Source organism: Ranitomeya variabilis, chromosome 3, assembly GCF_051348905.1.
Source record: "Ranitomeya variabilis isolate aRanVar5 chromosome 3, aRanVar5.hap1, whole genome shotgun sequence".
In the NCBI taxonomy this organism is placed as follows: Eukaryota; Metazoa; Chordata; class Amphibia; order Anura; family Dendrobatidae; genus Ranitomeya; species Ranitomeya variabilis.
In genome coordinates, this window is record NC_135234.1 from 770,100,744 (window position 1) to 770,114,793 (window position 14,050).

A 14,050-nucleotide genomic window follows, 5' to 3' on the forward strand; every position below is an offset into this window, starting at 1 on the left:
TCTGCCGACTGGGAAATAGCCCACAGAGGACCGGGGGGGCCACAGAGAGGACCGGGGGGCCCACAGAGAGGACCGGGGGGCCCACAGAGAGGACCGGGGGGCCCACAGAGAGGACCGGGGGGCCCACAGAGAGGACCGGGGCCCCACAGCCGACTGCGCTATAGCCACAACCCTCCTGCTGGCGGCTCGTCATTGGACTAAAGGAGGCCCCGCCCCTGCCGGTGACATCATGATTTCATGGAAATCACTCCTCCCCCTCAAGAAATGAACTCCGATCTAGACGCCACCGTGCGGGGGGAGCGGCCGTGCGGTCACGTGACTCTGTATGTCACATGACCTTCTGCCAGAAGAAGTTGCAGGATTTCGCTTCTACCGTTCATCAATGGAGAGTGAGGACTGGATGCTGGAGTCTATAAGCCTGTGAGTGCCCGGGGGTGTGCGGAGGACGCTGTTATGGGGGTCTGCGGAGGACGCACTGTTATGGGGGTCTGCGGAGGACGCTGTTATGGGGATCTGTGGATGACACTGTTATGGGGGGGGTCTGCGGAGGACACTGTTATGGGGGATCTGTGGAGGACACTGTTATGGGGGTCTGTGGAGGACGCTGTTATGGGGGTCTGCGGAGGACACTGTTTTGGGGGGTGTGCGGAGGACGCTGTTATGGGGATCTGTGGATGACACTGTTATGGGAGGGTCTGCGGAGGACACTGTTATGGGGGATCTGTGGAGGACACTGTTATGGGGGTCTGCGGAGGACGCACTGTTATGGGGGTCTGCGGAGGACGCTGTTATGGGGATCTGTGGATGACACTGTTATGGGGGGGTCTGCGGAGGACACTGTTATGGGGGATCTGTGGAGGACACTGTTATGGGGGTCTGCGGAGGACACTGTTATGGGGGATCTGTGGAGGACGCTGTTATGGGGGATCTGTGGAGGACGCTGTTATGGGGGATCTGCGGAGGACGCTGTTATGGGGGATCTGCGGAGGACGCTGTTATGGGGGATCTGTGGAGGACGCTGTTATGGGGGATCTGCGGAGGACGCTGTTATGGGGGATCTGCGGAGGACGCTGTTATGGGGGATCTGCGGAGGACGCTGTTATGGGGGATCTGCGGAGGACGCTGTTATGGGGGATCTGCGGAGGACGCTGTTATGGGGATCTGCGGAGGACGCTGTTATGGGGGATCTGCGGAGGACATTGTTATGGGGGTCCGCAAAGGACACTGTTATGGGGGTCTGCGGAGGATGCTGTTATGGGGGTCTGCGGAGGACACTTATGAGGGTCTGTGGGTGACACTGTTATGGGGGTCTGCGGAGGACACTTTTATGGGGGTCTGCGGAGGACACGGTTATGGGGGTCTGTGGAGGACACTCTTATGGGGGTCTGTGGAGGACACTGTTATGGGGGTCTGTGGAGCACACTGTTATGGGGGTCTGTGGGTGATGCACTGTTATGGGGGTCTGTGGGTAACACTGTTATGGGGGTCTGTGGGTGACGCTCTTATAGGGGGGTCTGTGGGTGACGCTGTTATGGGGGCGTTTGTGGGTGACGCTATTATGGGGGTCTGCGGAGGACGCACTGTTATAGGGGGCTTTGTGGGTGACGCTATTATGGGGGTCCGCACATTATCAGGCCGCAGTGATCGTTCTCTGTTGTCCTCAGATATCGGGATCTTCACGCCTTTGAGCTGCAGGAGGTGACGAGAGTCGTGGATTGGTCGGGTGACACCGGTGGGTACATCCTGTCACCTCCTGTACCGGGGGTCTCGCCTGTTACCGGTGGGCTGTGTATATACGTGACTGGTAAACCACAACTCCCATCCTGCTAGCACAACACTGCCCCTGGGCCTGCTGAGACTTGTAGTGTCTTGTCTGCCGCAGTCAGTAGCTCCGTCCTGTTCTGTAGATTTCCGGCCCGGCTTGGTTGCAGTTCGGAGCCCCCTTTATGCCGCACAGTGCGGGGGTCCGCCGGTCTCTGCCTTACTGATGCTCTGTCCTGCAGGTCTCTGTATCGCGGGGTCCTCGGGGGGCCGGAGACACGAGATCCTGCAGCTGCTCTTCCCGCAGAAGCTCCTGGAGCAGCAGAACCAGGTAACGGGCGGCGGCAGCAGCGGCTCCGGGGGCTTCAGGGGTTTCGGTCTTGGCTCTTTCTTTTTTATCTTTCTACTCTTTATAAAAGGAAACTTACTGGGGTCTTCCGGACCCCCGATCACTGGTTGGTCCATGCCGGAATCGGTGACCCCAGTTTTTTATTTTGGCGCCAAGGACACAGCTGAGACCACAAGTGAGCGCAGTAGACTTTGACTTCAGCCGCTCCTCCGGACCCCGATTTTGGGCCAGGGAACAATAGGTGGGGGTCCGATCAGTGACGCCTGCGCTGTGTAACTAGCCTGTTAGGACACCACCTGCCCACCCACCACGTGATCGCGGGGTCTGATGGTTTGCCATCATGGACGGAGCCGAATACATGCCGCCATACTAGTGATCCCCCCTATAGGAGAAGTGATCAGAGGGGACGAAAACACAGGAAAAAGTTATAGAGAAAAAGATCGGAAAAATATTAACCAAAAAACAAAACCGAAGAACCTAAAGCAAAAATAAGGAAATAAAAAAACGGTATCAAAATCTGGATCCATCCGTGTGTAATGATCTAATCTCGAGGTGACCGTCGTAAAAATTGTCGTTTTTCGGTCTCGGGAAGAAAAGTGAAAAATAATAAATAAATAACTAAAAATCGTTTCTTTTTCCTGACTGTAGATGATGGTATCTGCACTGAGCTGGACAATCCGGTCATTTCTCCGCACATTGATGGCTGTAAAAACAGAACGCAAACGTCAATGGCGGAATCACATTGTTATTTGCCCAAATGTGACATTTTTTTTTCGTTTTTCAGGATATTCTACTGTAACGTGAATGGGAGCAGTCACAAAAGTACCGCTCCTCCCCAAAAATAAACTGCTATACAGCGATGGGGACAGAACAATAGAAGTGTCAGGGCTCGTGGGAAAAAAGGTGAAGAAAAAACTAAAAATTGGCTGTGACGGAAAATGGGTTCCATCTGTTCCTAAGACTGAGTCTGCATTCTCAATTATCACCACCAGGTGGCGGTGTTACTCTCTTACGTGTTTTCATTCATTTTAATACTACTAGCACTGACCAGCCCAAGTTACAGCAGTAGATGGTGTCGTACCCAGCTCTCCCAGTATCCTGCATGGGCTCCTCACATCCTGGTGATTACTGTATAGGAAAAACCAGTACTGTGAGATCCGTGGTCCATGTACGTGGGTCATCCGTTTGTCCGTGATTCACATCCGTGTGTCGTCTATGTGACACGTACCGTCACATGGGAAATGCAGTACAGTTCTTGCTTATCCCAGGCGCCGGCTGCTGACGGCAGCTCTCATCATTGTTGCCTCGTCTCTCTGAGATCAGCGTGACCAGGAGACCTGCTGTGTACATCTTGCGTAAAATTAAGAATGAAATACAAAAATGGCGTGGGGTACCGTGTAATTTTCATAACCAGCAGAGGGAAAGCCCACAGCTCGGGGCTGATGTTACTAATGTGGGAAAAGGGACAATATCCCAAAAGATTCCCAGACTATTAATAACAACTCACAGCTGTCTGCTTAGCCTTTACTGGTGAATTTACGGGGAACCCAGAAAAAAAAAGATGTAGGATCCCCCTATAAATTCAAACCAGCAAAGGCTAAACAGACAGCTGTGGGCTGAAATTAATAGCCTGGGAAGGGGCTATGAATATTGGCTCCCTCCTAGTCTACCAATATCCGCACTCAGCCACCCCAGAAATGGTGCATCCATAAACTGGCACATAGCCGAGCTCTTCCCACTTGCCCTGTGGCGGTGGCAAGTGAGGTAATATTTGTGGGGTTGATATCAGCTCGATAATACTCCCCCATTACTAACCCCACAGTAAGTATTGAAACAAACAGAGCAACAATAACATAAATGTTTTAGACATTTATCTAAAAATAAAACTAAACGTATACTCTCCTTTACACCTAATCCAGTGAAGCCCTTGTCCCCTGTAAAAAAAAAAAAAAAAAAAAAAAAAAAAAAGAAAATAATAAACAACCCTATCCCTTCACTCTGACTTGAAGATAATCCATATTGTCCAACGCTGTAATCCATCTCTGCCACATCTCATTTTCAAAATAAATTATGCCATTATGTGTCACACACAGAGCTCACGGCTCTGACCGTCCCCTCCGCTATTGTTCTCTGCTGTCTTCCACCTTGGGAATTCACCTGCACTTTTGTCTCCCTCCCACCAGGGTCTCTGTCCAGAGAGGGATCTGAAGGTGCAATATGGAGGATTCTCCCAACATCCCGTCTACAGCCTGAGACACGTCCCAGGAAGAAGGTACGAGACGCTAATAATGGCACCGCCGAGTGCAGCCGCCGCCCGCAGTAAAGTATATGTGTGGACTTCGTGGGTTCTCCCACCCCCCTCTTTTCCCTTGTTAATTAGCGACTCGTCCTTACGCTTTATTCTATACTTAAATCAACAGAAACACATGGGCTTCTTGCACAGTGAACAAGTCTGTAGGAACATGTTCACACACCACCAACAAACTTGAAGACACAAAAGAGCGCAGTAAAACCAAAAACACAACGTTGTAAAATAATCACAGTAATCAGCAAGTGGTAGTAAAAAGATGTAAAAAACAGGGTATTTGGTTGATACTGTGATTTTTTTTTTTTGCAACAGAGTGTTTTTGGTTTTACTGTGCTCTTTTGTGGCTTCTATATTTATTTCAGCGGATATTTATCTTTACCAATTGATTCACAGTAGTTGTGCTGATTGATTTGGTGAGCTTGTTTACTCGCCCGCAGTAAAGGGACAGCGCTGTGATGGAGGAAATGGCGGAGGTTATTGTATCAGGAAACGTTCCAACCCTTCTATCACCACATATAGGAACTCTGCTTCCTGTCAGCGAGAAGAAGCCGCGTTATTTACATCCACAGAATCACAGCGACACATCCTGTACTATACCCCAGAGCTGCACTCACTATTCTGCTGATACAGTCACTGTGTACATACATTACATTACTGATCCTGAGTTACATCCTGTATTATACTCCAGAGCTGCACTCACTATTCTGCTGGTGCAGTCACTGTGTACAGTCATTACTAATCCTGAGTTACCTCCTGTATTATACCCCAGAGCTGCACTCACTATTCTGCTGGTGCAGTCACTGTGTACATACATTACATTACTGATCCTGTGTTATATCCTGTATTATACCCCAGAGCTGCACTCACTATTCTGCTGGTGCAGTCACTGTGTACATACATTACATTACTGATCCTGAGTTACATCCTGTATTATACCCCAGAGCTGCGCTCACTATTCTGCTGGTGCAGTCACTGTGTACATACATTACTGATCCTGAGTTACCTCCTGTATTATACCCCAGAGCTGCACTCACTATTCTGCTGGTGCAGTCACTGTGTACATATATTACATTACTGATCCTGAGTTACATCCTGTATTATACCCCAGAGCTGCACTCACTATTCTGCTGGTGCAGTCACTGTGTACATACATTACATTACTGATCCTGAGTTACCTCCTGTATTAAACCCCAGAGCTGCACTCACTATTCTGCTGGTGCAGTCACTGTGTACATACATTACATTACTGATCCTGAGTTACATCCTGTATTATCCTCCAGAGCTGCACTCACTATTCTGCTGGTGCAGTCACTGTGTACATACATTACTGATCCTGAGTTACATCCTGTATTATACTCCAGAGCTGCACTCACTATTCTTCTGGCGCAGTCACTGTGTACATACATTATATTACTGATCCTGAGTTACATCCTGTATTATACCCCAGAGCTGCACTCACTATTCTGCTGGTGCAGTCACTGTGTACATACATTACATTACTGATCCTGAGTTATATCCTGTATTATACTCCAGAGCTGCACTCACTATTCTGCTGGTGCAGTCACTGTGTACATACATTACATTACTGATCCTGAGTTACACCCTGTATTATACCCCAGAGCTGCACTCACTATTCTGCTGGTGCAGTCACTGTGTACATACATTACATTACTGATCCTGAGTTACATCCTGTATTATACCCCAGAGCTGCACTCACTATTCTGCTGGTGCAGTCACTGTGTACATACATTACATTACTGATCCTGAGTTACATCCTGTATTATACTCCAGAGCTGCACTCACTATTCTGCTGGTGCAGTCACTGTGTACATACATTACATTACTGATCCTGAGTTACATCCTGTATTATACCCCAGAGCTGCATTCACTGTTCTGCTGGTGCAGTCACTATGTACAGTCATTATCAGTGGTTGCTCGGCTTGTGTATCTTTCTCACTGTCTCTGTATGGATGCTGGGAGTTGTAGTACGTCTCCTCTCTTTGTATACGGGGCTGCAGTGCTGTGCTCTGCGCTGGGAGCGCCGCTGTGGCTGCTCGGGGTGTGATACTGCTGCTCGTGTCCTCGGCTCTGGCCTCTCCCAGTATCTGATCTGCACAGGAACCAGCAGTGATTTCCCGCTCGGCCCTTCCTGTTGTGCTCGCTCCTGGTTTCCTCTCACTGCTGTCTGTATACTGAGGTCCTGTAGTCTCTGACACCAGCGAGCGCAGAGGAATCAGCGACTAATTGACTCCAATGTGTCCTAATAGGGCAGTAATGTAGGAGTTAATGTGCCCTGAAAAATCCACAAACCTCAAAGTACAACACAAAGTAACAAGTGTCTGTGATGTAAAGGAAATGATACAAGGTGTACTAACTATTCTACCACTATAAGTCTGATCATTGTTCAGTGCATATGTATTCAGCCCCCGAGTCAGTACTATGTAGGACCACCTGTCTCTGCAGTCTTTTGAGGTCTGTCTCTCCTCCTTTCTCTGCAGTCTTTGGGGTCTGTCTCTCCACCTTTCTCTGCAGTCTTTTGGGGTCTGTCTCTCCACCTTTCTCTGCAGTCTTTTGAGGTCTGTCTCTCCTCCTTTCTCTGCAGTCTTTGGGGTCTGTCTCTCCACCTTTCTCTGCAGTCTTTTGGGGTCTGTCTCCACCTTTCTCTGCAGTCTTTGGGGTCTCTCTCTCCCACCTTGCTCTGCAGTCTTTTGGGGTCTGTCTCTCCACCTTTCTCTGCAGTCTTTTGGGGTCTGTCTCCTGCTTTCTCTGCAGTCTTTTGGGGGCTGTCTCTCCTACTTTCTCTTCAGTCTTTTGGGGTCTGTCTCTCCTTCTTTCTCTGCAGTCTTTTGGGGTCTGTCTCTCCACCTTTCTCTGCAGTCTTTTGGGGTCTGTCTCTCCCTCCTTTCTCTGCAGTCTTTTGGGGTCTGTCTCTCCCCCTTTCTCTGCAGTCTTTTGGGGTCTGTCTCCACCTTTCTCTGCAGTCTTTGGGGTCTCTCTCTCCCACCTTTCTCTGCAGTCTTTTGGGGGCTGTCTCTCCACCTTTCTCTGCAGTCTTTTGGGGGCTGTCTCTCCACCTTTCTCTGCAGTCTTTTGGGGTCTGTCTCTCCTACTTTCTCTTCAGTCTTTTGGGGTCTGTCTCTCCACCTGTCTCTGCAGTCTTTGTACATCTAGAGGTGACATTTTGCCCCTTCTTCTTTGTACACTCGCTCTCGCTCGGTGACATTGGATGGAGACGTCTGTGATCAGTAATTTTTACGTCTTGTCACAGATTCTCTGGGGTTTGGTTCTGGACGGTGACTTTGCCGCTCACACACAGGAATATGCTCTGATCTAAACCCTCCATTGTGGCTCCGGCAGGATATTAAGGGTCGTTGTCCTGTTGGAACCTATGCCCCAGTCTCAAGTCTTCTGCAGCCTCTAACAGGTTTTTCCTCCAGGATTGCCCTGTATTTAGCTCCATCCATTTTTCCCATCACCTCTGACCAGCTTCCCTGCCCCTGCTGAAGAAAAGCTTCCCCACAGCAGGATGCTGCCATCAGGGTGTTTTCATTTTGATGTGCAGTGTTAGTTTTCCACCACACTCAGCGTTTTGCATTTAGCCCAAAAAAGTTCTCCTTTGGTCCCATCTGACCAGAGGACCTTCTTCCTCATGCTCACTGTGTCATCTACATGACTTACTGCAAACAGGACTTCTTTGGGCTTTAAAAAATGGCTTTGTCTTGCCGCGCTTCCATAAAGGCCAGATTTGTGGAGCACACAACTAATAGTTTTCCTGTGGGCAGCTCTTGAGCTGTGGATCTCTGCAGTTCCTCCAGTGACCATGGGATTCTTGGCTACTCTTCTAATCAGTGTTGTCCTTGCTTGGGATGTCAGGTAGTGGACGGCCATGTCTTGGTAGGTTTGCAGTTGTGCCATACTCTTTCAATTTTTAGATAATGGATTGAACAGCGCTCTGTGACATGTTCAGAGCTGGGGTTATTTTTTTATAACCTAACCCAGGTTTTGTCTTCTTCACAGCTTTATCCCTGACCTGTCTGGTGAGCTCTTTGGTTTTCATGATGCTGTTTGATCCCTAATGTTCTCACACAAACCTCTGAGGTCTTTACGGAACAGCTGTAGTTATTCTGAGAAGGAATCACCCCCAGGTGGGCACAGTGTACGAATTATGTGACTTCTGGGGGTGATCGGTCACTCAGGACTTTATTTGGAGACGTCCGACTACAGGGGGTGAATACTAATGCACCTCACAATGCTCAGATTTATATTTTCTATATATTTAGAAATCCCTGTCTCCTTTCCTTTCCATGTCACAGACACTTGTTACTTTGTGTTGGTGTCACAGAAAATCCCAATAAAATAAATGTAAGTTTTTGGGTGTAACGTGGAAAAGATCACGCGGTATGAAGACTTTTTGAAGGCACTGTATATATGTGTCCATGTGACCTCTTCCGGTGTTCCTCCTTTCAGCCTCCTGGCGACCACTTCTCCGTCTCCGTCCCACGTGCAGATCTGGCAGATCGGAGCTGAAGATAAAGGTAGTAGTCGTCTTCTCGTGTGACGTCTTAGCTCCTGATCTTCTCCTATGTGATGTCTGATGTTTTCCTTTCATGAGCCGAGTTCCCTTTAATATATCATTGTGTACAGCTATTACTCTCTGGTAGCTGCTGCTTTCTGCTGTTACTTTCTGTTACTTGCTCTACAGATGTCATTCTGCCGACGACGTCCATTCCGTCCGCTCCCAGCAAAGAAACATGGACAAAGATTGCAGTGTCGGGCGCCGCATCGCCCTGTGTGGTCCACGGGTCTCAGGTCAATGGCGTCAACGTCACAGAGATTGAGACAGTCGGGCGCCTTTACACATTAGGTGAGTGGCGGGACGCAGCCTTATACACGGAGGGGCGCTGTGCTGCATTGTGGGTGACGTAGTGATGGGCATGAGCTCTACTCTCACCACAAACCGCAGAGCTGCATTCATAATGCTGCTTGTTGGTGATGAAGCCTCCTGTATGGAGAAACTAGTCACAGGCATCTGGGGAGAATTTCATGTCAATAGCAGCTTTAGAAATAGATTTACTTGAAAAATCAGTGACGTGTTCAATACTTATTTCTCCCACTCTATGAGCTGTAAACGAGCTTCTTTCCTTTCCCCAGCGGTATCTAATACTGAGGCCATCGGATCACTTTCCTTTCTGGATTCCAGTACTGTCCACCTGTGCTGTCTGAGCGGCCGGCAGATAATCGCTGACATCCGGCAGCCTGGGATCGCCAGTGAGGGAAACGTGGCCCCCAATATGCTTGGGGACAGACGATGGGTCGCCACTCTACAGACAGACAGCCAAGACACCAGAACAAAGATTGCCAGTCTATCTTCTGAGGGCCACATCACCATCACAGATACTCGTGATATGGGGGCTCCACTGAAATGTGCCAAAGTCAAGTCATCCAATGGTCCCACCCCCGAGGATCTAATGTGTATCTGCTGGGCCCCTCGACTGAAAGATTGCGTCTCCATCTCAGGTAAAATGTTCGGTATGGGTGGTATAAGAGCGGAGACCACCCACCTATATACCCTGCTCTCACATTGAGTTTTTATTTTTTTTAGGCCTTGATGGTACTGTCCAGATCTACAATACGGAACCATGGGATGCCGTCGTGAAGGAGGTCGATGCGCTGTTCATCCACAGGGGTCACTCCGCTATGGGACAGTGTGAGGATGGGAGCGTCCCCAGGGTCACCGTCCACTCCTGGCACCCGTGGAAAGAGAGGATGCTGGTATCCGCGGCTAGTGATGGCTCATTACATATCTGGGACTGGCTGGATGGCCCATGCAGAGCTGATCATTAAGGAGGAGGAACGGATAATGTGTATGTATGTGTATATAATATTTGTAGCTTTGCTAATAAAGAGACATTTTGTTACAAGAAAAATAAAAATGGTTTGAATTTGAAATTTTGATCTCCCGTCGCCTCCATCTTCAGTATCTGGCAACCGCCCGTCGCCTCCATCTTCAGTATCTGGCAACCGCCCGTCGCCTCCATCTTCAGTATCTGGCAACCGCCCGTCGCCTCCATCTTCAGTATCTGGCAACCGCCCGTCGCCTCCATCTTCAGTATCTGGCAACCGCCCGTCGCCTCCATCTTCAGTATCTGGCAACCGCCCGTCGCCTCCATCTTCAGTATCTGGCAACCGCCCGTCGCCTCCATCTTCAGTATCTGGCAACCGCCCGTCGCCTCCATCTTCAGTATCTGGCAACCGCCCGTCGCCTCCATCTTCAGTATCTGGCAACCGCCCGTCGCCTCCATCTTCAGTATCTGGCAACCGCCCGTCGCCTCCATCTTCAGTATCTGGCAACCGCCCGTCGCCTCCATCTTCAGTATCTGGCAACCGCCCGTCGCCTCCATCTTCAGTATCTGGCAACCGCCCGTCGCCTCCATCTTCAGTATCTGGCAACCGCCCGTCGCCTCCATCTTCAGTATCTGGCAACCGCCCGTCGTCTTCATCATCAGTATCTGGCAACCGCCTGTCGCCTTCATCATCAGTATTTGGTGACCACCTGTCGCCCTCATCATCAGTATCTGGTGACCACCTGTCGCCTCCATCATCAGTATCTGGGACCGCCCGTCGCCTTCATCTTCAGTATCTGGCAACCGCTTGTCGCCTCCATCTTCAGTATCTGGTGACCGCCTGTCGCCTCCATCATCAGTATCTGGTGACCGCCTGTCGCCTCCATCATCAGTATCTGGCAACCGCTCGTCACCTTCATCATTAGTATCTGTTGACCGCCTGTCACCTTCATCATCAGTATCTGGTGACCGCCTTTCATCTCCATCAGTACCTAGTGCCTGCTTGTCGCCGCTATGATCAGTATCTGTTGGCTGCCCATTTCCTCTATCATCAGTATCTGGTGGCTGCCCATCACCTCCATCATCAGTATCTAGTGACCGCCCTTCGCCTCCATCATCAGTATCTAGTGATGGCCCTTTGCCTCCATTATCACTTGTTGGAATTTTTCCATAAAGAAGACTTCTGTCCAGTGTAATGCCGCGGTAGCACCGTACGCAGTGACCCACAAAGTTCAAACACAACGGTCTCTTTAATGTGTTACTTCACACATAAAGGAGCATAGCGTTTTATAGTACACGACATGAAAGTTCAATACACACAGTTGCATCTCGTCTCAGTGCCAATGTCATAGCACTACATATCATATGGCTTTTAGATTGCAGTCCCTAAACACGCTGGACCTCCCTTGTCCAGTATCCGTGGGGCGACCGCAAGCCATATTACAGTCTCCAAACACAACTTCACATGTTGCAGACACTACACACGCCAGTCCTCCTCTGACTAGTTCCTGTGGGTGTCCTGCACCGCTGTATCACAGACTACTCAAACAGCCGTACACAGCCCAGAATATACTCCGGATAGCAGCTGGGCACCATATCCACTTGTTTGCAATGGTTACACATGTCAGTCCTCTTTCGGGCACAGGACATCCACCTCCAGGTACAGGACTGTCCACATCTGACTTTTTCGGGCACAGGACATCCACCTCCGGGTACAGGACTGTCCATATCTGACTCATTCGGACACAGGACATCCACCTCCGGGTACAGGACTGTCCACATCCGATTCTTTCGGACACAGGACATCCACCTCCGGGTACAGGACTGTCCAAGTCTGACTCTTTCGGGCACAGGACATCCACCTCCGGGCACAGGACTGTTCACATCTGACTTTCGGGCACAGGACATCCACCTCCGGGCACAGGACTGGCCACATCTGACTCTTTCGGGCACAGGACATCCACCTTCCGGGCACAGGACTGTCCACATCTGACTCTTTCAGGCACAGGACATTCACCTCCGTGCACAGGACTGTCCACATCCGAGACCAGTTACCATGGACGACTTGCATCGCTGTGTACACTGCGGGTGCCAGGCTATTCAGCTGCCATAGCTGCTGACCTGTGCTGCTTCACACACACAGCCAGCGATCTGCAGGCCTCTGCTCTGCCCACCAGCACACACCAGACGACACTGACGTTGCGCCTGACACACCCACACCCCTTACTGCAGGGTTTTTAACAAACAAACCTGTGGCTTTCAGCCACATGGAAAACCCGAACCGGAAATCTGTGACTGCCATGGACACCTATGGACTTCATCCGTCTCCATGCACAGCCTGGGGAGAACACACAGCGACCCCTATCTGACACGAGTCACTGCCTCACACCAGGCTTGCTCTAGGTGGGTGTAGCTGGTCCCACTGGTTGCTGACAGTTCTGAGTGCGGCCATTGTCCTCACTGTTGTCCATTTTTGGTGCTCCTACAGATCTTGACCAGCACATCGTGAATCCCTAGTCTGCCTGGGAGACACCTTGCTGATGCAGTGTAATTACCTTGTCTTGTTGCTGGTCTCAGGCTTGCCATGGTGTAAGACCTGTGACATATCTTCTACAACCTCGCCTTTTTGTAGCAGAGTTTGGCTGTTCCTCACCAAATGTTAAGCCTCCTACACAGCCGTTTCTGTTTCAGTTAATGAGTGTTTTTCATCCTACATATGAAAATGATGATTGTTACCTGTTTGGTATAATTGGCTACTGATACACAAATAAAATCCTACAACATCCCAGACTTTGTGCATGTACTTAGAAGAATCGGTGGAGGCGATGGGCAGTCACCGAATATTGATCTTCTACTTTTGATACCATTCTTACTCTGTGGCATTTTTTCCACACCGGTAACATGGGTGCCTTCACTGATCTTGACTTTCTCAGACTAAAATGGCGAGTTTGCGGAGTTCTGCAGTGATGGCATCCACATGGCTGCTGTCTGGGTCTCCGGGACATCGGGTCGTCCAGCAGAATAGCGGTTGTCTAACATTCAGTGATCTTTGTTTCTCTTTTCTGCTGTTTCGGCACATTCTGCACTATCCGACCTTCATGTGACCTTCTCGTGACACATCCAGTATAAGAATGTCACCTCCGCTGGCCAAGAGTGCAGAAAAATAGAGACGGAAGCCTTGGTGTATACAGTGTATTCCTGTGAGATATTTCCTTCCTTTTTGTGAGACACTTATAGATTTGTACTGTGAAATAAGAAAAAAATAATACCCCAAGACTGAAATATTATAGAGGTAGCAGTCCCATAACTGGTCCTCCACTCCATTGTACACATTGGGGGTTATGTACCGAGTTCTCCTTGCTTTCCTGCATATGAAAGACACAATGGCGCATGTGCGGGACTTTACTAATACACCAGACGGTGCGTCTTCTCAAGCTTCTGAAATCATAAGCTAGTGCCATTGTGTTCTACAGTCATGGCCAAAAGTGTTTACACCCTTGAAATTGTACCAGAAAAAGAAGTATTTATCACAGAAAATTATTCCAATTACACATTGTTTATTACGCATCTGTTTATTTCCTTTGAGTGTATTGAAACACCACAAAAAAAAAACAGAGAAAAAAAAGCAAATTGGACATAATTTCACACAAAACCCCCAAAATGGGCAGGACAAAATTGTTGGTACCTTTCCAAAATTGTGGGTAAACAACTTTTTTTCAAGCATGTGATGCTCCATCAAACTCACCTGTGGCAAGTAACACGTGTGGACAATATGAAAATCACACCTGA

At 49.3% G+C, this 14,050-nt stretch overlaps 1 protein-coding gene across 1 annotated transcript; it reads left to right on the plus strand.

Annotated features, from left to right (window-relative positions):
• The first annotated feature begins 259 nt into the window (after positions 1-259).
• WDR73 (WD repeat domain 73) lies at positions 260-10,359 on the plus strand. The gene is made up of 8 exons (XM_077298820.1): positions 260-420; positions 1,665-1,732; positions 2,004-2,092; positions 4,294-4,382; positions 8,886-8,953; positions 9,121-9,282; positions 9,570-9,935; positions 10,021-10,359. Exons 1-8 carry the CDS (start codon positions 326-328, stop codon positions 10,260-10,262), a joined length of 1,179 nt encoding a protein of 392 aa, XP_077154935.1. The 5' UTR covers positions 260-325; the 3' UTR covers positions 10,263-10,359.
• The last annotated feature ends 3,691 nt before the right edge of the window (positions 10,360-14,050 follow it).